Raw genomic sequence first — 25,762 nt, 5'->3', positions numbered from 1 at the left:
AGTGTGTTTGGTGTGTTTTACTGTTTGAATTTGCCGCTGGTTCCACCCCCCTGCGATCGTCACGTCGCAGGAGACGGAAGCCGGGGCTCAGAGCATAAGACGGAAGATCCGGCCGCCGCACACTGCCGGGATACATCGCTGGATCCCGGGGACAAGGGGAGTACCCTCTCTTACAGGATCCAGTGATCTAGCGATCCTTCTAGCGGTACCCTGAGTGTGGCTCAGGGTTACAGCTTTTGGCACTGAAATTTAACCCCGAGCCACACTCGGGAATACCGCTAGGGAGGTTAAACAGTCTTGAATATTGAATCTAATACAACTGGGGGAGAAATCTCAAATAAATAAAGGATTATACAGAATATCTTAGCCATTCAATGCTTCCAACAAGTAGGGATAAGCTTCGATTTCGAGTCGAACGTAAGTTCGACTCAAACTTTCGGGCGTTCGCTCTTTTGTCAAATGTGCCCGCACCCATAATGCACTGTGCGTGCATGCAGTGCAATATGTGATTGCCCAAAGCATGCACCCTGACCTCCATACTTTGGCCAATCAAATCATCTCTGCCATGATTGGACAAAGGCAGGCTGCCTTTAGCCAATCAGGGCTCAGGGGCTAAGTACATGCCCCACACTATATAAAGGCTGCTCACACACAGCAGCCGCGTGTAGTGTGATTGTGCGGGCGAGATAGGAAGTGGTTGAGGCAGGGAGAGGATCGTGATTGAGGCAGGGAGAGGAAAGTGATTTGCAGTTTATCAGATGGTGCAGTGTAGTCTAATTAGAGACATTGCTAGCAGTGAGTTAGGCAGGGAGAGGATCGTGATGGAGGCAGGGAGAGGAAAGTGATTTGCAGTTTATAAGACAATGCAGTGTAGTCTAATTAAGAAGACATTGCTAGTAGCAGTCAGTTAGGCAGGGAGAGAGATTTCTGCTTTTTACAATTTAAGAGATCAGATAGTAAAGTATATTCAGCAGTGCAGTATATACCACAGACCATATACCATACATTGATATATATATATATATAGGACAATTGATTATATATTAGGCCATTGAGTATCCATTGGTCAGTTCAATATAGAGCATACATTGTCATATTAGGCCATTGAGTATCTATCGGTCAGTTCAGTATAGACCATATATTGATATCTATATATATATCTATATATATATATATATATATATATATATATATATATATATATATATATAAATACAGTACATATATATATATATATATATATATATATATATATATATATGTACAGTATCTCACAAAAGTGAGTACACCACTTTAATTAGTGTAAATATTTTATTATATCTTTTCATGTGACAACGCTGAAGAAATGACACTTTGCTACAATGTAAAGTAGCAAGTGTACAGCTTGTATAACAGTGTCAATTTGCTGTCCCCTCAAAATAACTCAACACACAGCCATTAATGTCTAAACCGCTGGCAACAAAAGTGAGTACACCCCTAAGTGAAAATTGGGCCCAAAGTGTCAATATTTTGTGAGGCCACCATTATTTTCCAGCACTGCCTAAACCCTCTTGGGCATGGAGATCCCCAGAGCTTCACAGTCTGCCACTGGAGTCCTCTTCCACTCCTCCATGACAACATCACGGACCTAGTGGATGTTAGAGACCTTGCACTCCTCCACCTTCCATTTGAGGATGCCCCACAGATGCTCAATAGAGTTTAGGTCTGGAGACATGCTTGGCCAGTCCACAGGGGAGGGCTGACAGCCTTAGGCCTAGGGGGCAAGTCCAGTCAAGTGGCCCATTGAACCACCGAATTAACTCACCATCCATGCCCACCTGGTTTTAAAATGAATATTGATGTTGTATAGCAAGACAAATATGACACAATGTGGTATCATATTTTAATTTTAATAGCAACAAAGGAGGTTTAAAAAAAATAAAATCTACAGTTTTAACAAATGAAGGTAATGTTTGTACACAATACACTTAAAGAATGTGATACATTTAGGGATATGGATAAATCTTCACACTTAACTTTTTCTGAAAATACAGAAGCCAGAGAAAGAAATATCTGTATAAAACTAAACAAAATATTTGTTCAAACAGTTAGCAAAGACCTCATCAAGGAAGAACATTGACAAATAATTTCCAATACATCAAGAAACTGGACCAGTTCCAGAAGATCTCTCTCCACTGACATGAGCATTAGGGCATCAAGCAGTTCTTGTCCCATTGTGGCTCGGAGTCGGTTCTTGATGATTTTCAGCTTGCTGAATGCTCTCTCACATGACACTTGTGTAAAAGAAAGGGTCAACAGGTACTCATAGGTGATTGAAAGATTTTCATAAGCTTTAGAATAAAGGTTGTATTTTAGCAACAACCTGTGACAGCAAAAAAAAGCACTGCCTGCAAGAACCACACTTTGATTCCTTTTGTACCTCGACTAGTTTTTCGGTAGGGGAAATCCTGTCATCATCCTCCTCCTCATTATCATCAAGAATTATTTCCACTTTCTGTGTCTCATTTTCAGAAAGAAATCCTGTAAGACTGGGAAATAATTTGGCAAAACTTATTAATTCCATTTTGAGAGAACATTTGTTTACTCTGGCTAACTTAGAAATTCTCTCCAGTGCCCCTCCATCCAGCACTTTGGGATCTGTCCTAATTTTCAGAAAAGTGGGAATCCATAACCAATTGCTTATTTTCTGAAAATCTATCTGTTAAGCTTTGTATGATTTGGTCCAGAATTGATCTGAACACATTAGCTCAAAAGTATTGCATTTCATCTTCAGGTCGTTCATTATGTGAAGATTCTCCAGCCATGTGTTTTTTTTCGTGACACTCTTCAAACTGGAAGCACAGTCTCAACTTCCAAGGAGCTGAGAATGTCACTTTCATCCATCAACTCATTTGTTTTTATTGCAAAGTGTTCAGCCTTTTGTTTTAGATAGATGAAATCTATTTGTTTCAGTTGCTCAACTGCACTTTAAATAATTTCCCATGCTACCATGAAGTCAAGGCCACTGGTTTGTAGATATTTTGACACTGGCCCTATAACATCAAAATACATGTATATTAAAAAAGAATAGCGCACACATGCAAAAGAAATTATTACCAAATTTGAAGACAATCCATAAATAAAAATGGGGATTTGGTCCCACCATATGGCCATATAGTGCTCAAGCCCACCACTACGTCAAAGTACTTCATTATCAGTGGGTCCTACACTATCCATGAAAAAGAGATGAATCCAGCCTTTCTAACCCTTGGAGACAACACTCCTTGCTGGGAAAGATGTGCAAATGCACTACAGGGGACTCCTCCTATATCCACTTGATAGTGGACACTGATAGAGTACAGGTGTGTGTGGGGGGTGGGGTGGGTTGCTCAACCTCGGTAGTCTGGTCAGACCGAATACATAATAAACAAGGAATTTATTGGAAGGTTGGGAAGGAAGGATTTTCCGGCACATAAATTCTTTAAAAAACAATTTTATTCAAATTCCATAGCACAAACATAATAATAAAGAAAAGAACACATATAAACACAAACAAAACATGAAATAATGGTTAAAATAGGTAACATACAGCAGTTCTACTTGATGTGGTCATGCATAGTTTGTACTGTTAGTCACAGTTTGCAACTATATATACATGCCTATATACTTAGAAAATGGTGACAAAAAGTAGTAGTTCGATTGATCAAGTTGCTCTACATGTTTCGCCTCATAAAGAAGCTTCGTCTGGAGCCTGTTTGTAATCAGAATGGATAATTCTATATGGAATAGAAACATACAGGATTACTGATGGTGCAAGTAATTTCCAAAAATTTGTGTCATAATAAATAACATCTATAATTAGAGAACTACATGCATGTTCATGGTAACGTCTCCAGTCACTGGCTGGGCGAGTGCAAGCCAAGCGAGCGGTCAAACCCCATGGGCGCAACGGACAATGCACCCCGGAAGTTACCCATAAGATCACATGTGGGGGGCCACACAGTAACAATTTATATGTTGGATATCAGAAAATGGTACATATGCCAATAAATAACTGGGTTTATACATACCTGTATAATTGTTATGCAGGACAAACGTCACCGCAAGAACATGGTAATGAATAACGAAGGGACATTCATGGATAGGTATAGAGCTCGGTATAGAGGGAGGAGATTAACCCAGGGGTAGTAAAGCCTGGGAGCCACCTACATAAGGACATAATAGCATACCCATTAATAATAGTGATAAATATCATATATAGTCAGAAAAGACTATAGGGAATTGTGGAACCAAAGATAAGTTTGCAAGTAGAGCGTGATGAAAGATTGATATACACCTCCCAGAGGACCGTGTGAGGACATGCAGAAGAAAGAAACACACATAATAAATGTAGAGTGCCAGAAACGGCCTCATGTCTTACCAAACAGGTTGTACTATGAAAGCATCTCTCCATGTATTAGATGGAGAAAAGCCAGCTAAATATACCAGCAGATATTAGTATGTCAAAGTCCTGGGATAGATATAAATAAGATATTCAGGGTATATTCAGGGTATATTCTATGACGTTTGTCCTGCATAACAATTATACAGGTATGTATAAACCCAGTTATTTATTGGCATATGTACCATTTTCTGATATCCAACATATAAATTGTTACTGTGTGGCCCCCCACATGTGATCTTATGGGTAACTTCCGGGGTGCATTGTCCGTTGCGCCCATGGGGTTTGACCGCTCGCTTGGCTTGCACTCGCCCAGCCAGTGACTGGAGACGTTACCATGAACATGCATGTAGTTCTCTAATTATAGATGTTATTTATTATGACACAAATTTTTGGAAATTACTTGCACCATCAGTAATCCTGTATGTTTCTATTCCATATAGAATTATCCATTCTGATTACAAACAGGCTCCAGACGAAGCTTCTTTATGAGGCGAAACATGTAGAGCAACTTGATCAATCGAACTACTACTTTTTGTCACCATTTTCTAAGTATATAGGCATGTATATATAGTTGCAAACTGTGACTAACAGTACAAACTATGCATGACCACATCAAGTAGAACTGCTGTATGTTACCTATTTTAACCATTATTTCATGTTTTGTTTGTGTTTATATGTGTTCTTTTCTTTATTATTATGTTTGTGCTATGGAATTTGAATAAAATTGTTTTTTAAAGAATTTATGTGCCGGAAAATCCTTCCTTCCCAACCTTCCAATAAATTTCTATGTTAGCAAACTCAAGGATTGGCACTTTCAATACTAACCTATATGCTCAGATGGCTGCTATCTGACGGCATTATCACTAAACAGTACATAATAAACAAGCAAAAAATTTTTATTTATGGATTGTCTTCAAATTTGGTAATAATTTATTTTGCATGTGTGCGCTATTCTTTTTTCATATACATGTCTTTTGGTTCATAGCTGCACCAGCTTTAGAAATACATGGGTATGCTCCCCCAAATTTTTTGCTTGTTTATTATGTATTCGGTCTGACCAGACTACCGAGGTTGAGCAACCCACCCCACCCCCCACACACACCTGTACTCTATTAGTGTCCACTATCAAGTGGATATAGGAGGAGTCCCCTGTAGTGCATTTGCACATCTTTCCCAGCAAGGAGTGTTGTCTCCAAGGGTTAGAAAGGCTGGATTCATCTCTTTTTCATGGATAGTGTAGGACCCACTGATAATGGGGTACTTTGACGTAGTGGTGGGCTTGAGCACTATATGGCCATATGGTGGGACCAAATCCCCATTTTTATTTATGGATTGTCTTCAAATTTGGTAATTTCTTTTGCATGTGTGCGCTATTCTTTTTTAATATACATGTCTTTTGGTTCATAGCTGCACCAGCTTTAGAAATACATCGGTTTGCTCCCCCAAAAATGTTTTGCTTGTTTATTATGTATTCGGTCTGACCAGACTACCGAGGTTGAGCAACCCACCCCACCCCACACACACCTGTACTCTATCAGTGTCCACTATCAAGTGGATATAGGAGGAGTCCCCTGTAGTGCATTTGCACATCTTTCCCAGCAAGGAGTGTTGTCTCCAAGGGTTAGAAAGGCTGGATTCATCTCTTTTTCATGGATAGTGTAGGACCCACTGATAATGGGGTACTTTGACGTAGTGGTGGGCATGAGCACTATATGGCCATATGGTGGGACCAAATCCCCATTTTTATTTATGGATTGTCTTCAAATTTGGTAATAATTTCTTTTGCATGTGTGCGCTATTCTTTTTTAATATACATGTCTTTTGGTTCATAGCTGCACCAGCTTTAGAAATACATGGGTATGCTCCCCCAAATTTTTTGCTTGTTTATTATGTATTCGGTCTGACCAGACTACCGAGGTTGAGCAACCCACCCCACCCCCCACACACACCTGTACTCTATCAGTGTCCACTATCAAGTGGATATAGGAGGAGTCCCCTGTAGTGCATTTGCACATATTTCCCAGCAAGGAGTGTTGTCTCCAAGGGTTAGAAAGGCTGGATTCATCTCTTTTTCATGGATAGTGTAGGACCCACTGATAATGGGGTACTTTGACGTAGTGGTGGGCTTGAGCACTATATGGCCATATGGTGGGACCAAATCCCCATTTTTATTTATGGATTGTCTTCAAATTTGGTAATAATTTCTTTTGCATGTGTGCGCTATTCTTTTTTAATATACATGTCTTTTGGTTCATAGCTGCACCAGCTTTAGAAATACATGGGTATGCTCCCCCAAATTTTTTGCTTGTTTATTATGTATTCGGTCTGACCAGACTACCGAGGTTGAGCAACCCACCCCACCCCCCACACACACCTGTACTCTATCAGTGTCCACTATCAAGTGGATATAGGAGGAGTCCCCTGTAGTGCATTTGCACATATTTCCCAGCAAGGAGTGTTGTCTCCAAGGGTTAGAAAGGCTGGATTCATCTCTTTTTCATGGATAGTGTAGGACCCACTGATAATGGGGTACTTTGACGTAGTGGTGGGCTTGAGCACTATATGGCCATATGGTGGGACCAAATCCCCATTTTTATTTATGGATTGTCTTCAAATTTGGTAATAATTTCTTTTGCATGTGTGCGCTATTCTTTTTTAATATACATGTCTTTTGGTTCATAGCTGCACCAGCTTTAGAAATACATGGGTATGCTCCCCCAAATTTTTTGCTTGTTTATTATGTATTCGGTCTGACCAGACTACCGAGGTTGAGCAACCCACCCCACCCCCCACACACACCTGTACTCTATCAGTGTCCACTATCAAGTGGATATAGGAGGAGTCCCCTGTAGTGCATTTGCACATCTTTCCCAGCAAGGAGTGTTGTCTCCAAGGGTTAGAAAGGCTGGATTCATCTCTTTTTCATGGATAGTGTAGGACCCACTGATAATGGGGTACTTTGACGTAGTGGTGGGCTTGAGCACTATATGGCCATATGGTGGGACCAAATCCCCATTTTTATTTATGGATTGTCTTCAAATTTGGTAATAATTTCTTTTGCATGTGTGCGCTATTCTTTTTTAATATACATGTCTTTTGGTTCATAGCTGCACCAGCTTTAGAAATACATGGGTATGCTCCCCCAAATTTTTTGCTTGTTTATTATGTATTCGGTCTGACCAGACTACCGAGGTTGAGCAACCCACCCCACCCCCCACACACACCTGTACTCTATCAGTGTCCACTATCAAGTGGATATAGGAGGAGTCCCCTGTAGTGCATTTGCACATCTTTCCCAGCAAGGAGTGTTGTCTCCAAGGGTTAGAAAGGCTGGATTCATCTCTTTTTCATGGATAGTGTAGGACCCACTGATAATGGGGTACTTTGACGTAGTGGTGGGCTTGAGCACTATATGGCCATATGGTGGGACCAAATCCCCATTTTTATTTATGGATTGTCTTCAAATTTGGTAATAATTTCTTTTGCATGTGTGCGCTATTCTTTTTTAATATACATGTCTTTTGGTTCATAGCTGCACCAGCTTTAGAAATACATGGGTATGCTCCCCCAAATTTTTTGCCTATAACATCAAAAACCTGCAAAAATATGTTTGCTGCTAAGATAGTCCTAAACTGACAAAGATTTTGAAAAGGAATGAGGCCCCGGAAGTGGTTTTTGATTCAAACAAGTTGCTCTGGGAAATTACATATAAAACTTCAAGGGTGTCCAAATAAAGAGAATGTTTCTCGCCAAAAATCCAGTTAAGGGCCTTTTCTTTTGCCCACCATCTTGTCTCTCCAAGTTTTTGTAATTTTAAAAGTTTTTCTTGTCCATGTCTTTTATCCAGATGATCTTTCCAGATATCCATTCTCTTGTGGGAGTCTCCAATAAAGGTTGCCAAACGATTTAGGAGACCAAAAATATTTTTTTCTTCCAATGCTTGACAGCAATCTGAGACACACAGGTTAAGGATATGACTATAGCACCAAATATAGACCGCATCTGGCACTACCTTCGCGATCTGTGCACGTAGTCCCACATACTTACTCCTCATGTTTGCTGCACCATCAAATTATTCACTGGCAATTTTTTGGAAATCTAATCCCAGTACATCAAAACAGGACATTAGAAGTTCATGAAATCCTTTTCCTGTAGCATCTTTAACAGGGAGAATCGCCACAAGCTGTTCTTTAATTTCTTCATCTTTCACATATCTCACAACCACAGTTGCTTGATCTACAATGCCAACATCCTGTGTGGAGTCAACCTGTATACTGAAATGTTTCTCTCCGATTTCAGATACTATTAAGGTTTTCATGCATCGAATTATTGCTGCAAATACTTTCAAGTTATGATAGTGCAGCATTTTTGCAAGTTTGGAGCCAATCTTGGGATTGTGTTTAGAAGAGGACGCTGGCTTAGATATTTTGTCAAAGATGGAATCCAGAGCTACATTAGAGTCCCCCCCCCATAGAGTACTGTTCCCACCAAGTGGGGGGTGAGCGTATGCAATAGAGAAAGAAAGAAGGGGAGTTGGCCTGAATTAGGAGCATAATAGGAAATTAGGGAAATCAGGGAGCCTTCCAAATAACCCACCACCATCAGGTATCGTCCCTCTGTGTCGCTAATCGTCTTTTCTAATGAGAAGAAAACCCGCTTTGAGAAGCAAATCGCTACTCCTCCAGTTTTGCCTGGGCCATTAGCTAAATAGAAAGTGGGGTATTGGTGATGTAGGAAGCTCGGGTTATAGTTTGGTGGGAAATGTGTATCCTGCAGGAGAATCACATCCACGTGTGATGATTTATAATGTTGAAAGGCCTGCCTCCGTTTCATCGGAGAGTTCAGTCCCTTCTCATTATGGGTAACAAACTTGGTGGGAAGCCTAGTGGTAATGTCAGCCATGGTGCACCAAGATCTATACATACGCACTTACCAAACTCAGGGCAGTACGGATTGACAACTTAGCTCGTAGCGAAATTCAGTAGGCTGACGTCCAGAGCCAGGAGGACGTAAGAAGGAGAGGAAATCAGTCAGAAGGAGAGGGTAGAGAAAGCACAAAAGAAGACAAGAAGAAGAAATTGAGAGTGGGAAAACTCCCAGGAATGTAACTGACCTGTAATTAAGAGAGTTATAGGAGTTACTCAATAAATGAACAGTAATTCAACTAAGTTTCAACCACCTAGGGAATACACCCTGGTGAACTATCAATGTTACACTGGGCCTAGACAAGGACTCGGTTTAACTCCGTCTCTCCCTCAAGGAGGGGGAAGCAAAGACAAACAAGGTACATGACCACCACCACTGGCCCTTACCCGCCCATAAAAAAAACACTTATCATAAGAACATTAACTGGTAACTGTGAGAGTCGAGGACCCAGAGCCCCCAGAGACCCCAGCACGGAGCAACACGAAAAAAAGCCCCGATACTGTCTAAACCCTGGTCCCGGGGTCGCCGCTCCCATTTCTAGCAATGTATTATCAGGGGTCAGGTGAGATGAACCCCTTGAGATCCCACCCTAGGATCAATGAAGAAAAAAGAGGAAAGTCAAAAACAACAACTGAAGGGAAAAAAATTTGCACTTGATCTCCTTGGACCTAGAGGTCACAGCCGTCCATCAGGGGGGTCTGCCTTTCAGCTTGGCCTGGCTTCTGGTGGAACGCCACACTGGAGGCAAAGGGCTTTGTGAGGGTCTGGGGACAGGAGATTTGGGTTGAGGGGTACAAGGGGGTCCATCCGGAACAATAGAGATGATGAAAAGTCTCTTCAGGAGAGCTTCCCCCTCAGGGAATGTAGCAAAGGAATGCTTCTTATTACGATAGGTAAAGTTCAGCCTAAAGGGAAAAGCCCAATAATACTTGATGTTTTTAGCTATATGTGGTTGTAGCAGTGGCTTCCTGGTTTTGCGTTTCTGGATGGTAGCCGGTGAAATGTCTGCAAAAATCTGGATTTTATGGTCTCCGAGTTGTAGGTCTTCTATTTCTCTAGCCCTGGACCTAATTTGTTCCTTGACATTGTAATAATGGGGTTTCACAATAATATCCCTTGATAGTCCATCATCACGTGGCCCCATCAGGGCCCTATGTGCTCTGTCCAATTCCAGTTTGTGGGAAGCAATATCAGGAATGAGGTGCACAATAAGTTCTTTTTCAATGGCTTCGGCATCAGTAAAAGATTCAGGGACACCCTGAACCCTAAAATTGTACAGACGAGACCAGTTTTCCAGATCATCGATTTTATTTAGTGCCTCATCCAATCTTTTGTGTAGATTCTCAATGCATTCTGAATGCTGTAAGCAGCAGAAAAAAATATATTGATATCCATGAGTATATAAAGTAGTAAAAAATAGAGTAAAAAATATATATAGTGCTGCTTGCCAAATGCTGGGATAAAGAAAGTATACTGATAAAGGGTGACACCCAAGGGAATGAAAGGATATAAACCAAGTGTGTGGGGCTCGTAAGCCACAACTGAGTATATATTAGGCCATTGAGTATCTATCGGTCACTTCATAATAGACCATATATTGATATCTATATATAAATAGGACAATTGAGTATATGAGTATATATTAGGCCATTGAGTATCTATCGGTCACTTCAGTATAGAGCATACATTGATATATATATATATATATATACAGTATATAGGACAATTGAGTATATATTAGGCCATTGAGTATCTATCAGTCAGTTCAGTATAGAGCATGCATTGATATCTATACATATATAGGGCAATTGAGTATCTATCGGTTAGTTTAGTATAGACCATACATTGATATCTAATATATATAGGCCACTTGAGTATATATTAGGCTATTCAGTATCTAGCGGTCATTTCAGTATAAACCATATATTGATATCTACATACAGTGCATTTTGAAAGTATTCGGCCCCCTTGAACTTTTCGAACTTTTGCCACATTTCAGGCTTCAAACATAAAGGTATAAAACTGTAATTTTTTGGAAGAATCAACAACAAGTGGGACACAATCATGAAGTGGAATGAAATTTATTGGATATTTCAAACTTTTTTAACAAATAAAAAACTGAAAAACTGGGCGTGCAAAATTATTCAGCCCCTTTACTTTCAGTGCAGCAAACTCTCTCCAGAAGTTCTGTGAGGATCTCTGAATGATCCAATGTTGACCTAAATGACTAATGATGATAAATAGAATCCACCTGTGTGTAATCAAGTCTCCGTATAAATGCACCTGCACTGTGATAGTCTCAGAGGTCTGTTTAAAGCGCAGAGAGCATCATGAAGAACAAGGAACACACCAGGCAAGTCCGAGATACTGTTGTGGGGAAGTTTAAAGCCGGATTTGGATACAAAAAGATTTCCCAAGCTTTAAACATCCCAAGGAGCACTGTGCAAGCGATAATATTGAAATGGAAGGAGTATCAGACCACTGCAAATCTACGAAGACCTGGCCGTCCCTCTAAACATTCAGCTCATACAAGGAGATCAGAGATACAGCCAAGAGGCCCATGATCACTCTGGATGAACTGCAGAGATCTACAGCTGAGGTGGAAAACTCTGTCCATAGGACAACAATCAGTCGTATACTGCACAAATCTGGCCTTTATGGAAGAGTGGCAAGAAGAAAGCCATTTCTTAAAGATATCCATAAAAAGTGTCGTTTAAAGTTTGCCACAAACCACCTGGGAGACACACCAAACATGTGGAAGAAGGTGCTCTGGTCAGATGAAACCAAAATCAAACTTTTTGGCAACAATGCAAAATGTCATGTTTGCCATAAAAGCAACACAGCTCATCACCCTGAACACACCATCCCCACTGTCAAACTTGGTGGTGGCAGCATCATGGTTTGGGCCTGCTTTTCTTCAGCAGGGACAGGGAAGATGGTTAAAATTGATGGGAAGATGGATGGAGCCAAATACAGGACCATTCTGGAAGAAAACCTGATGGAGTCTGCAAAAGACCTGAGACTGGGACGGAGATTTGTCTTCCAACAAGACAATGATCCAAAACATAAAGCAAAATCTACAATAGAATGGTTCACAAATAAACATATCCAGGTGTTAGAATGGCCAAGTCAAAGTCCAGACCTGAATCCAATCGAGAATCTGTGGAAAGAACTGAAAACTGCTGTTCACAAACGCTCTCCATCCAACCTCACTGAGCTCGAGCTGTTTTGCAAGGAGGAATGGGCAAAAATTTCAGTCTCTCGATGTGCAAAACTGATAGAGACATACCCCAAGCGACTTACAGCTGTAATCGCAGCAAAAGGTGGCGCTACAAAGTATTAATGAATAAAAAGACACACACTGACCTAGGTCAGTGAATCAGCGCTCACTGGACCATTATGGAGGGGACCACATGACCAGTGGTACCACAGATGAATCACCAATAAAAAAAAAAAAAAAAAATTAAAATATAAAATTAAAATAAATATAAATGGATAAATAAATAAATTAAATTGGATAACAATGAAAGTATAGAAAATATAGCAGGGCAAACAAGATACAAGAACCTCAAGTGTGTGGAAGTCCTAATCAATCATGCGATGATCCCGGATGGATCCTTGCTGATGAAAGAGTACAAAAAGTCCAAATCAGGGTACTGGGGTGAAGATTGGACAGGCAGCTCCTCAAGAGGTAGGGATACCCTCCAAACATGTAACAGAGAAAAGAAACAAGGGCGCCAAGTCATAAAGGTAGATGAACAGCTGTGTAATTTAATGTAGTAACTTACATGTTAAAAACAGGTATTCCAATGAAGCAGCATGCATGGTGTAAAAGGACAGTCCCCACAGTAGATCCGATGGAAGATGCAAATGAAGGACAGTCACATCTGGGTCCTATGTGGCGTGTCCTGTGTAGTGGTGAAGGAAGTCCTGAGTACCGGCAATGCCCGGTGATGCTGCAAATGGCGTGGGTTCCCTGGCTGGGCAACCTCACCGCTGTCTGCCGTACAGCAGAAAGGTAATGACCCGGAACCGGAAATAGAAGGACAAGTCTGTCGGTTCTTCCACGGAAGCCGACAGGAACGTACACTGAACCGAGAGTGGAGGGCGGGCTGCAACGTCGTTTCGGAGGACCTCCTCCTTCGTCAGGCAACTGAGGTATTTCCGGTTCCGGGTCATTACCTTTCTGCTGTACGGCAGACAGCGGTGAGGCTGCCCAGCCAGGGAGCCCACGCCATTTGCAGCATCACCGGGCATTGCCGGTACTCAGGACTTCCTTCACCACTACACAGGACGCGCCACATAGGACCCAGATGTGACTGTCCTTCATTTGCATCTTCCATCTGATCTACTGTGGGGACTGTCCTTTTACACCATGCATGCTGCTTCATTGGAATACCTGTTTTTAACATGTAAGTTACTACATTAAATTACACAGCTGTTCATCTACCTTTATGACTTGGCGCCCTTGTTTCTTTTCTCTGCTACAAAGTATTAACTTAAGGGGGCTGAAAAAAATTTTGCACGCCCGATTTTTCAGTTTTTTATTTGTTAAAAAAGTTTGAAATATCCAATAAATTTCGTTCCACTTCATGATTGTGTCCCACTTGTTGTTGATCAAAAGAAATTACAGTTTTATATCTTTATGTTTGAAGCCTGAAATGTGGCAAAAGGTCAAAAAGTTCAAGGGGGCCGAATACTTTCGCAATGCACTGTGTATATATAGGCCACTTGAGTATATATCAGGCCATTCAGTATCTAGCGGTCAGGTCTGTATAGACCAAGGGCAGGAAAATTGAAAAATTTCAGTCATAGAAGACGGGTATGGAGTAATCAATTCATTCATCACATGCTCTACCACAAACATTGTATACATGCTCCAATGTAAGTGTGGCAAGCAATATATAGGCTGCACTATGAGAGCTATGCAGACACATTTGTTAGAACACGTGGGAAACATTAAAAGGGGGTTCCCAGGCCATAGTCTCTCTAAACACTACGACCTCTGCCATCAGAGAAACCCTCATGGAACCTTTTTTGTCTCTATAGATACGTTTGTTCCCCACTGGAGGGGGATCAAATACAAAGAGGGAGATATCCCGCATGGAAACTCGTGGATCTATTTGTTAAAAATGTATGTTCCCCATGGCATGAACGTGGAGTGGGATATAAATTGTTTTATCAATAATAGTTGATTTAGTTGTTTTTGTTTTCTGTTTTTAAATGTTCTCTGTTTCTGATGCAGTAATTATATGAAGGCAATGGAGGTGCTCCATTGCATACACAGAGATTTTTTATCTTATACTATTTTTTGACCACTAGGTGGAGTTCTCTTCGTTTGAGAATTTTTTTTATATATATTCTATATATGGTCAAAATTTATAGTTTTTTAAAATATGTTATTTTATTTGATATTTGGTTTTGTTTTTTTCATAATATATTTTTTAAGGCCAGTCAGAGGATTTGGTGGTTTCTATAACATATTCGCCTCTCCTCTGTATACATTATTTTATGATTTATTGTTATTTACCGTTTAGGGTAAGGTTAAAATTCTGGACATATATAGCTTTGACTTTTGACGTGCGAGTCCCATAGACTTCAATGAAGTTTGTTTGTTCGAACAAACTTTTTCTCTGTTTGCGGTGTTCTGGTGCGAACCGAACCGGGGGGAGGGTGTTCAGCTCATCAATAATTATCATAAGACATCAAGGATAGGCAACTGATTCAGTTTAAGAGCTCTTTATTGATTCAGACTTAATTTGTAACACATTATTAAGATTACAATCAACATATAATCAAAGTAAATTAATAGCAAAAAAAATGTGATCTGCAGATAAACAATTGTTTACGACAGACAGCTAATAAATTCAAACCAACCTCCTTGTTCAAGTTCTCTATGATGTATCATAAATGTGTAACCAACTGCCATAAGTTTTACGCCTAAAATGCTGGGCTCTTTCTTGCTCTGTTTTATAGCTATATATGCTGCCTGACCTGTTATTATAAACCTAATAATAGCATGCAATGCCAATCAGCGGTTTCCAAAGCAAGCAAAGTCCTTTCTTGTATTAAGAGAGGTATGGACTCCAGAGAGAGAGATATCATTTTGCTCCTGTGCAAATCATTAGTAAGACCTCATCTGAAATATGCAGTTCAGTTTTGGGCAATAGTTCACAAAAAGGATATCGGGGAACTGGAGAAAGTACAGAGAAGGGCAGCCAAACTGATAGGAGACATGGAGGAGCTCAGCTATGAGGAAAGATTAGAGGAACTGAATTTATTCTCTCTTGAGAAGAGGAGATTGGTGGGGGTATGATCAACATGTACAAATACATAAGGGGTCCATATAGTGAACTTGGTGTTGAGTCATTCACTTTAAGGTCATCATAGAGGAAAAGGGGGCACTCTTTATGTCTAGAGGAAAAGAGATTTCATCTCCAAATAGAGAAAGGTTTCTTCACCGTAAGAGCTGTGAAAATGTGGAATAGACTCCTTCAAGAGATGGTTCTGCCAGCTCAGTAGATTGCTTTAAAAAAGGCCTGAATTCTTTCCTGAATGCACATAATATAACTGGGTACTAATATTTATAGGTAAAGTTGATCCAGGAAATATCCAATCGCCTCTCAGGGGATCAGAAAGGATTTTTTCCCTGCTGTAGCAAATTGATTCATGCTTTGCTGGGGTTTTGCCCTCTTCTACATCAACTGTGGGTATAGGATTGTATACTGTATATAGAATTGTATTTTTTTTCTGAAGAATGTATTTATTTATTTTCCCTTTTATTGTTTGAACTGGATGAAATTGTGTTTTTTTCAACCAGACAAACTATGTAACTATGTGTTAGGTATTTCTTTATACTTCAGTAAAGAAAAAGTTAAGGATAATCCTACAGTAAGGTAAAATAGAAACCAAACTATATTGAATATGTTAGATTTACAGTATACTGTCTGTGAAAGTGATCAGATTAATGTAATCAGTCTTGTATTGTTTTGTATTAAAAACATTTAAAAATGTGTTTCTCTGTAGAAAAAAAAATGGGAGCGCCACATTGGATCATTACCATTGGATCATTACATACAATAGATTATATACAGTCTCCAATAATTTGAAACAATAAAGGCTCCTGTACACAGGGGGCCAGGGGCAGTAAACAGAAACGGCTGGGCTGTGGTTTTTCCCCTTGGCCGCCTACCCAAATTCTAACATAACAGACTGATGGGGCTGCTCATATGTCACAGTGGCGATGCTCTGCTTCATGGTGCAGCATTTTTTGACTTGGGCTGCAGTTTGGCATGTGGCCCCAACTGTCAAACTTGCTTATTGGGATCAATGGGGCCACACTGCAACTACGAGCCAAACACATGTCAGCCACTGCTTTACCACCCTCTGAAAAATTATTCAATGTGGATTGCTTTTCAGAGTACAAGAAGCTTACTGCCTGTGTTTAAGAACCCCTATAGTAGCTGGCAACCAGAGACCCTGTAAATTAGTATTTCTGTATGTCTGATTTTGTTACTAGTATTATTGATTGACAGCTTGGCTACTTCCTTGGCATTCAACTACTATATACAGCAACTAGTCTGTAGCCCTTGTCCTTTTAAAATATGCACAGTGTATGAGAAACCGATTTAAATGCACTGTGCATGAGAATCCTATTTAAACAAAAGCTATATTTACTACACCTTTCCCACTGCTATGTGTCTGTGGTTCAGCCTGTTAATGAAGGGGGTCAGAGTAAACTAATGAGAGTAATAATTTATATTTATAATAAGTAATTTATTTATTACTGGTATTTATATAGTGCTGACAATTTTAAACAGTACCTTTTTTACATTCACATAAGTTCCTGCCATTAAGGAGCTTACAATCTAAGGTCCCTACCTCACATGCATACATACACTTAATAGGGACAATTTAAACAGGAGCTAAATAACCTACTAGTATGTCTTGGAAATGTAAGAGGAAACCAGAGTACATGGAGGAAACCCACGCAGGCACAGGTAAAGAAGCAAACTCCATAAGGGTGGCCATACATGGATCAAAATTTGGCCAGTTTAGCAGGACCAAATAACTTTTGATCCACATATGGGAAGGCTGGTTGTACAAAAGTTGGTCTACCAGCCTGTTGGGTTTTTCCTGAATGATCAGTGCTGCCAGCTATAGCGGGCAGAACTGATTAGTGTATTCTGATGGTGTTCTCCGTTGTTAGAACACAATAGCACAACGGAAGAGATTTTGTGTGAATGCAGGAATCGGGTCTTTTTTTTTTCTGTTCAACCTGGTGGTGAATGAATAAAAAAAAGGTAATTGTATGGCCAGCCCTAAGATTGTGTTGTGGTTGTGATTCAAACTGATGACCCCAGAGCTTGCAAGGCAGGAGAGGTAAAGCCTAACTCACAAAAATACTGGACTTTTCCTTTACTATGCAGTGGCTGTAAGAGCTGTATGAACCATATGTAGCATCAGCTACCTACAGTATAGAGCTGCTGTTTTCTGGCAACAGTCACCGCATTAATTAGTAAAGAAAAGAGTTTGTTGGGCCAGCCTGGCCCAAATAAAAATTTTTAAATCATAGTATTCCTGGAATTAGGCTTTAACATACCTAACTGCAGGTTTTTGCATAGAGGAACTTCAAATATCCTTATTAATGCAACTCTGGTGGGAATTCTCAAAAAGAAAAGGTAATACAGAATGTTTTAGCCATTCAGTGATTCCAAAAAGAATAATAATATGTGGGTGTGGTTTGTTTCATATTTTCACTCATTTCAATAGGAAAAGTGGTTTCTGTAAAAGCTCTTATTTAGAACTGATATATTTCTTCATAGGATCCTCCTCCCATATAGGCAATGCAGATAACTTCTGGCTGGTTTGCTCTTCAATGGGCCACCCCCAGGACTTGAAGAATGGAGCCAAGTTCTTATTGACAGCGTTAGAGAACTTCTCTGCCCAGAGATTCATCTTATCCGTATTATTTCCACTGACATTTGACAGTTTCTGGTACTCTGCAAAAAGATGCTTGAAGGGATCCCATCCGAAGCATTCTTGTAACTAAAAATGTGAAAAGTTGGTTAGTTTGTCAATAAAACGCCACTACACATGGCTTATCATCTATGCAGGATAGTATTGTATGTAGTGTGTACATAAAAGTAAACTCATGCCCAACACTATGGGCTATTCACCATACCTGCTAATGTTTGGGAGGGAAGTTCAACTACCTGTTGTTCTAGCCTTTGGCACTTTCTTAGATCAGATGTCCATACCATCTCACCAAGGATTTGTTGAATGCTCAAGAAAGAATTTGAAAACAGTGTTTAAAAAAGCTATGGGGGTCTCCAATGCCTGAGGTCAATGGAACAAAAAGAACGTTTGAGGCATGAGCTCTGGCATCTCAAATCTGGGGACCACTGGGGCTGTTTCTCTTCTTCATCTGTGTTTAGAACAGTATCTTGAGACTGAGCTAGTGGACGGGGTCTGCAAGAAACCGTCAGAGTACTGCTAGCATCAATTTGTGAGAACATCCTATCATGTACCTGCCTGGAAATGGAGCCTGACGTGGAGAGGAAGGCGATCTCTTACTCCTCCGGCCTGGTACCCCTGATAAAGTAAACAGGAGACACGGAAGCCTGGAGTGGCATGAGTACCTAGATTATAGGCCCTAGAAGTTCAGATGGTAAAGGCTGCAGATGTGAGGTCTTTGCGTACTTGGATGCAGGCTGTATCGTGATGCAGGGCAGCAAGTACTTGGCAGGCTGGCAGGTGGCAGACAGCAGTTACATGGCAGACTGGCTGGTCACAGGCAGCAGATGCTTAGTAGGCTGGCAGGTCACAGGCAGCAGGCAGTTGGCAGGCTGGAAGGTAGCAGACAGCAGATATAAGGACAGCTGGACACACAGTAGGGTCTGGCAAGCTGGGTCGGTAACTAGCAGGTTTGTCAGGAACAGAGCAGTAGGCAGTAGAGTAGTCAGGTTCAGGCTGGAGTTGGCAACAGCAAACAGGCAGACAGAGGGATCAAGCAGAGACATGGTCGAAGAGCAAGCCAGGGGTCAGGTCAGGAAGAGTACAAACATGGTCAGATGGATCAGAACGGCAACAGAGTTTTTAACACCAGGAACAAGTAGCAGGTAGCAGAATGCTGTAGACCATAAGGCAAGGTCCTAGTGCAGCAGAGGTATTATATTTTGATTGGTTTGCGTCTACTAACTATGGGAAAGATTTATGTAATTTTTATTGTTTTTTTTTTCACTATTAATGGCGGCAATCTGTGATTTTATATGGGTCTGGGACATTGCTGCGGACAGATCGGACCCCTGACTGACATTTTTGACACTTTTGGGGGACCAGTGACATTACTATAGTAATCAGTGCTAAAAAATATGCACTGTTACTGTAATAATGACACTGGCAGGGAAGGGGTTAACACTGTGGGTGATCGAGGAGTTAAATCTAAGACTAGGGGAGTGATTCTAACTGTGGGGGGCGTGGCTTCTGAAATGACCATAGAGACATGTGATCCTATATAGAAGGATCACATGGGGTCTATGATCATTCTTTTTGGTATAGGTCAGTGAGTTGCTCTGATCCCTCGCCCAAATCTTGAGCATGATTGGATCTTGAGATTGTGCTAAGTGAGCTTTGAATTTTTATTTGTTGTTTTTTTACATACGTCACCTTTCCAATTTGCTCTTTGCTGCAAGGCCAGTGACAGGCTGGGGTGGTTGCCATTTGTTTATACTGATGGTGTGAAAAAGCCCTCAAGCAACAACAATTCCAAAATTTTCTTTGAAGGACTAATGTTTTTTATAAATTGGCCAATAATTTGTCAGCAAACATATAGCAAATCATGGGTTAATCATACATTTGGCCCTTTTGACCCCTATGTCTTTATGAGTTGAAAAGTAAGATATAATTTCATTGGTAGATATCATTGTCATCTGATGTACAATACCTGTAGGTAGGTTTCCAGAGCAGTCCACACATTCCAATCTGTCAGTTTGGCTCCATTTTTTAAATATTGCTGGATTCGAGTTTTCCTGTTATCTGGCTTTAGATCAGGATGTGCTTTATCCCTTGAAATATCCAGGACAGTTTCATGTACATATACTGACCAGAGGTTACACGTTGCTTCTGTGGTATGAGGTGGTAATTCCCAATTGCCCTTCTGCTCATTATGGCCAAGTTCATGTACAAATCCCCAGAAACCATTTTTGTTGGTGCTGATTAATTCCTTTACTGTCTCTGAATGACACATTATTGGGTATCCAGCATGCATCCAACCTTAAAAACAAGGTAATTTCACTAAGTAACAGATCAACATACAACACATTTAAAACAAAGGGTCCCTTCACACGGGGTTTCCACCCGGCGGACTCTGTTTTGCTCAGCGGGGGGATCGATCCGTCGATCCCCGCTGAGCAGGCGGATGACAGGTCCATCTCCGCTCACTGTGCTGAGACAGACCTGTCAGAGCCCGCACTCCTCTATGTCCATTTTCATCCGATCCCATCCAATCCTCCAGACGGATGGAAAATAGGGTTACCATCCATTTGGATTTCATGGACAGGATCGGATCGGATAGCAGCGGGTGTCAGCTGCCATGTCGCCGCTGACATCTACTGCTCCATAAAGGGGCACGGAGCATCCAATCAGGTCCGCCTGAAAAACTGACAGGCGGACATGATCGGAAAGCCCGTGTGAAAGGGGCCAAAAGGAAAAATATGACCTGGGTCAGTTTGTGAATAAGGTATTTAGCACTTATAGCAGAACTACTCGCAATTTGAGCAACACAAATCAAAAACGCTATTTAATTAATTTTTAATATTCAAAGCAAACTCCCCCATTTATTCATATCTTCATGCTTTATTTTGCTGAGAAAACATTTTGAAAAACACCCCCTAGCCTTTCTGGCCATGGCCATCTTGAGTAAGGGAAAATGATTAATGTAGCATTTAGTTCCTGGAATCCATCTGCCCTTAATTCAAGCATGCAGACAGGAGTTGCTTAGCTGAGAAAAACCCGCCTCCCCTCCTGAAGACTCCAGGGATGTATGACATTGCTTGTCATTAGGATTATGACAACATAAGGTTTAAAAATAGTCATTGTTGATTGAGAGAATGAAGTTCCCCTTTAAAGAACCTGTGCAGTATCCAGAGAATGATATATCCTCATCTTGTGATGCAATGTACCCACTGTGCCGGGCAGCAGAAGTATATGACCCAGGGATGATGTACAATTTAGAACGGACTGTAATGAAACTGCATACACAAACTGAAGTTGGACCCTATGACCCTTGACAACGACGACCTGTGTGCTATCGAAACCGGTCGGGACCTAGGAGTGCAATCACACTGCCATGTTATTTCTGAGACCAGATCTGACGCATTGAGATGTGGAAGCGCCACCCGATATCCCCAGCATTTGTTTGATCCAATGCCTGTTTTTTTCCTGCTAAATGTAAGTGTATCTACCTTATTTCAATAAATATTGCCTGTACGTACTTCACTATATTGGCCATTCCTTTACTTTACACTGCTGAGGAACGTGGGGCTGGCTAAGGATTCTGAAGTTATATATTATACTGGCGATTGCAAGGTGGATCCTCCAGGAGGGCTCTAATCTACTCTGGAATTTTGGCTTTGATGAATATCATTCAGCTTACACTGTCCCCCTATAACTAAGGGGTGGGTGATTTCTGGTAAGCCTTTTCACACATTGGGTGTCCATGTGGTGAAGGGATTGAAGATCTGGTTGTGTGTGGAAGAATCCTTTGGAGACTGCACTGAAGTCTGTTGGTGCATGGGACTCTATATGCGATTTTTTCACTTATTGCGATTTTTTTCACTTATTGCTGCTGCACTTTATATTTATTTTGCTGTGCATGGGACTTTATATGTGATTTATTTCACTTATTGTTGTTGCACTTTATATTCACCACTGTTAATGCACTTTATATTTATATTCATATCAATTGTTATTAGTGATTTATTTTTAATATATATACTATTACCTGTTAATGGTTCACTATATTAAAACACTACACTTAGTGCACTTTAGATGAGCGCGGCTCTGTACACCTCTATAGGTGTATTTAAACCACAAAGTGAAGTTGCCTATCAGATTTTAGAGCGATCAGCATGTTACTAGCCATTACATACCAGTATGATAAAACTCAATAGAATAGTATTTACAGGCCTCTAAGATAAAATGTCTATTTTAATAAATAGAGACTGTATTTCTTAGGATGTGATAAAGGTATTGTTTAGAGTTATGATCGGTGTATTGCGCATACAATAAACGATATATATGTAGAAAATGTGTATGTGCAAATTTCTGGTGCTTAACCACTTCAATACTGGTTACTATCACCACCTTCCTGCCCAGGCCAATGTTCAGCTTTGAACGCTGTCGCACTTTAAATGACATTTGCGCCATTTTGCAACACTGTACCCATATGTAATTTGTATCATTTTTCGCACACAAATATAGCTTTCTTTTGGTGGTATTTAATTACCACTGGGTTTAAAAAAAAAAAGACTGAACATTTTGCAAATAAAAAATCTTTCTTCATTTAGGTCAAAATGTATTCTGCTCCATTTCTTTAGTGAAAATAACCCAAATCAGTGTTTATTATTAAGTCTGTAGAAAAGTTAAAGAGTCCACAAACTATGGACAGTATGTACAGTATGTACAGTATCTGAAAACTGATCAATTCTCATGTACTGACGGCTTATCACATTTCTTCAGGCGCAAAAACACCAGGACAATACAAATACGTATTTCCTAATTTACCCCTTTTTGGAAAGTAGACAGTCCAAGGTATTTAGTAAGAGGCATGGCGAGTTTGTTTAAGTTGTAATTTTTTGTCACAATTTTGTGGAATATCAAAAAATAAAAAAAGTTTTTTTTCCCATTTTTGTTTTTACATACTGTGACTAGTGCATTACAGCATAATCATATAACCGGATTGGCGATGAACAGGGACACTGACTGGTAAACGTATGTAATTGTAAAAGTGACATAATCGACCAGTGCATGCTGGGCCATCGACGTCACAGGGGGGCGATGCCACTAGGTCGCATCGCTGCGTGGCCCCACCCTATAGCTATTTAGGAAATTTCACACAACGGGGCAGGTAAACCGCGGGAGTGTAAGTCGCGAGCAGTGCTTTTTTTATTTTTATTTTTTTGGGTCAGGCGGTGGCGGCGGGCGTTGTGATTGATGATGTATCTACATCAGGGGGACATTTTTTTTTATATTTCTTAACCACTTAAGGACCACCCGCTGCAGATTTACTGCAGCAGGCGGCCCTTCCTGCGCGAACCGACGTAACTGTATGTCGGTCACGAGCCTGCAGCTAGGGGGCGGGGACTCTGATGCACAGAACTGGTGGGCACCCGCAATCGCTCCCCGCTGAGAGAGAAGGACAGTCAGCTGTCGTAAACGTTCTTCTCAATGATCACAGAGCGCCTGTGATCCTTCTATATAGGATCACAGGTCTCTGTGATCATTTCAAAAGCCCAACCCCCATACGGTTGGAAACACTCCCCTAGGCTTACATTTAACCCCTTGATCACCCACAGTGTTAACCCTTTCCCTGCCAGTGTCATTATTACAGTAACCGTGCATATTTTAGCTGGTCCCTCGAATGTCGCTGGTCCCCCCAAAAGTGTCAAAAATATCAGTTAGGGGTCCGATCTGTTCACCGCAATGTCGCAGTCCCGCTAAAAATTGCAGATCGCGGCCATTACTAGCAAAAAAAAACAATAAAAATGACATAAATCTTTCCAGTAGTTAGTAGACGCGATAACTTTTGTGCAAACCAATCAAAATATGCTTATTGCGATTTTGTTTTACCAAAAATATGTAGCAAAAAACAAATTGGCCTAAAATGTAAAAAAAAAAAATCGGATTTTTAGATGTTTTTTTTGGGAATGTTATATAGCAGAATGTGAAAAATATATATATATATTTTTTCAGAATTTGTTTATAGCGCAAAAAATAAAAATCGCAGAGGTGATCAAATACCACCAAAAAAAGCTCTATTTGTGGGGAAAAAAGGACATACATTTTATCTAGGTAAAGCTTCGTACGACTGCGCAATTGTCTGTTAAAATTACGCAGTGCCGAATGGAAAAAAAAATGGCCTGGTCATTAAGGGGGCAAATCCTTCCAGAAGTGGTTAATAAAGGACTTGTCAAAACCCTTTTAGTGTCTTTATTCACATTTACACTTTTTTGGTGAATAAGTAGGGGTATTCACCAAAAAACACCTTCTCAAAAACACCCACAACCACTGCCCAGGGTTGAGGGCATGTGGCCTGGTATTGTTCAGGAGGGGAGCGCTCGCTCGTCCCCTCCCTTTTCTGATCTGCCGGGCTGCATGCTCGGGTAAGTGTCTTGTATGGATTTTGGGGGGACCCCACGCTATTTTTAAAAAAAAATGGCTTGGGATCTTCCCCCTAATTTGGAGGGAAACCCCACGCTGTTTTTTTCCCGATTTTTTTTTTTTGCCTTGCTGAGAGCTGACGAGTCATTGGTTGTTAACGACACGGTGGTCGGCTTCCTGGCTCGCTCCTTAGCAACCAACTATATACAGTGTGTTTAAAGAGAAACAAAAAAAAGCAAAATGCATGAAAACTGCATGCAAAAACACAGGTTTAAAAATGCAAAACGCGCCGGAAAAACGCATCAAGCACAGCCCGCATAGATTTGAACCTAGACTTAATTGGTATAAGCAACCATTTTTACTGGCTGAAACTGCTTCATTCAGTGAGTATTGTTGTGATTAACTGTAATTGGCCACAGCTAATCACATGGTACAGATGGGCTGTTATTGGCCATGTCTGTACCATGTGATCACTTTGACTAACCACAGCTAGCATCACAATTGTACACAATGAATGGTATGAAAGGAAGCCATTCATTGTTTACAATTGTCATGTGATCTGCTGTGATTGGTCACAGCGATCACATAATACCGGCACCAGGCCGGTACTTTGATCTGTCATCGGCTGTGTCCAGTGGACACGGGAGCTGACAGATCGTGCCCGCAGTGTGACTGCACTCCGGGAGGACGCCATATGATGTCCACCTGGAATTAAAAAAAATCCTGCCCACCCGCCCATCAATTTGCAATAGGCAGGGGTTAATGTGTAAGTTCACTTTTTAACAAAAAATCAAAGGGTGAGCTAACAACATACAGTCTCCCGGACACAGCTGCACTTACCTCTGTGGGTGATTAACTGCCACTGTTCACACAGACAGTGCAATGGTCCAGAGATTTAAAAGCCCCACTCTTCTTCCTCTTTCTCTTCCTCTTCTTTCCTAGGGCTTCCGGCATGGATCACAGTGATTCTGATTGGTCAAAGTGGTCACATGCTGGCAAGCCCTTCAGAAAGAAAACAAAGAAAATCCCTGG

General features: G+C 40.8%; 1 protein-coding gene across 1 annotated transcript in view; it reads right to left on the bottom strand.

The window, feature by feature from the left end:
- The window catches only part of LOC309552561 (uncharacterized protein), a 104,956-nt gene that overhangs the window by 42,562 nt on the left and 36,632 nt on the right, over positions 1-25,762 (bottom strand). The window contains exons 7-14 of the mRNA XM_082253513.1: positions 20,295-20,623; positions 18,157-18,397; positions 17,824-17,894; positions 10,279-10,709; positions 9,374-9,536; positions 8,504-8,810; positions 8,209-8,374; positions 2,420-2,528 (exon numbers count right to left, since the gene is read on the bottom strand). Of these exons, the coding sequence (XP_082109639.1) occupies positions 2,420-2,528; positions 8,209-8,374; positions 8,504-8,810; positions 9,374-9,536; positions 10,279-10,709; positions 17,824-17,894; positions 18,157-18,397; positions 20,295-20,623 (1,817 nt within the window). The remainder of the gene's footprint in view (positions 1-2,419; positions 2,529-8,208; positions 8,375-8,503; positions 8,811-9,373; positions 9,537-10,278; positions 10,710-17,823; positions 17,895-18,156; positions 18,398-20,294; positions 20,624-25,762) is intronic.

This window comes from Pelophylax lessonae (genome assembly GCF_965119305.1).
Source record: "Pelophylax lessonae genome assembly, chromosome: 4".
Lineage (NCBI taxonomy): Eukaryota > Metazoa > Chordata > Amphibia > Anura > Ranidae > Pelophylax > Pelophylax lessonae.
This window is presented reverse-complemented; position numbering and strand designations above follow the sequence as displayed.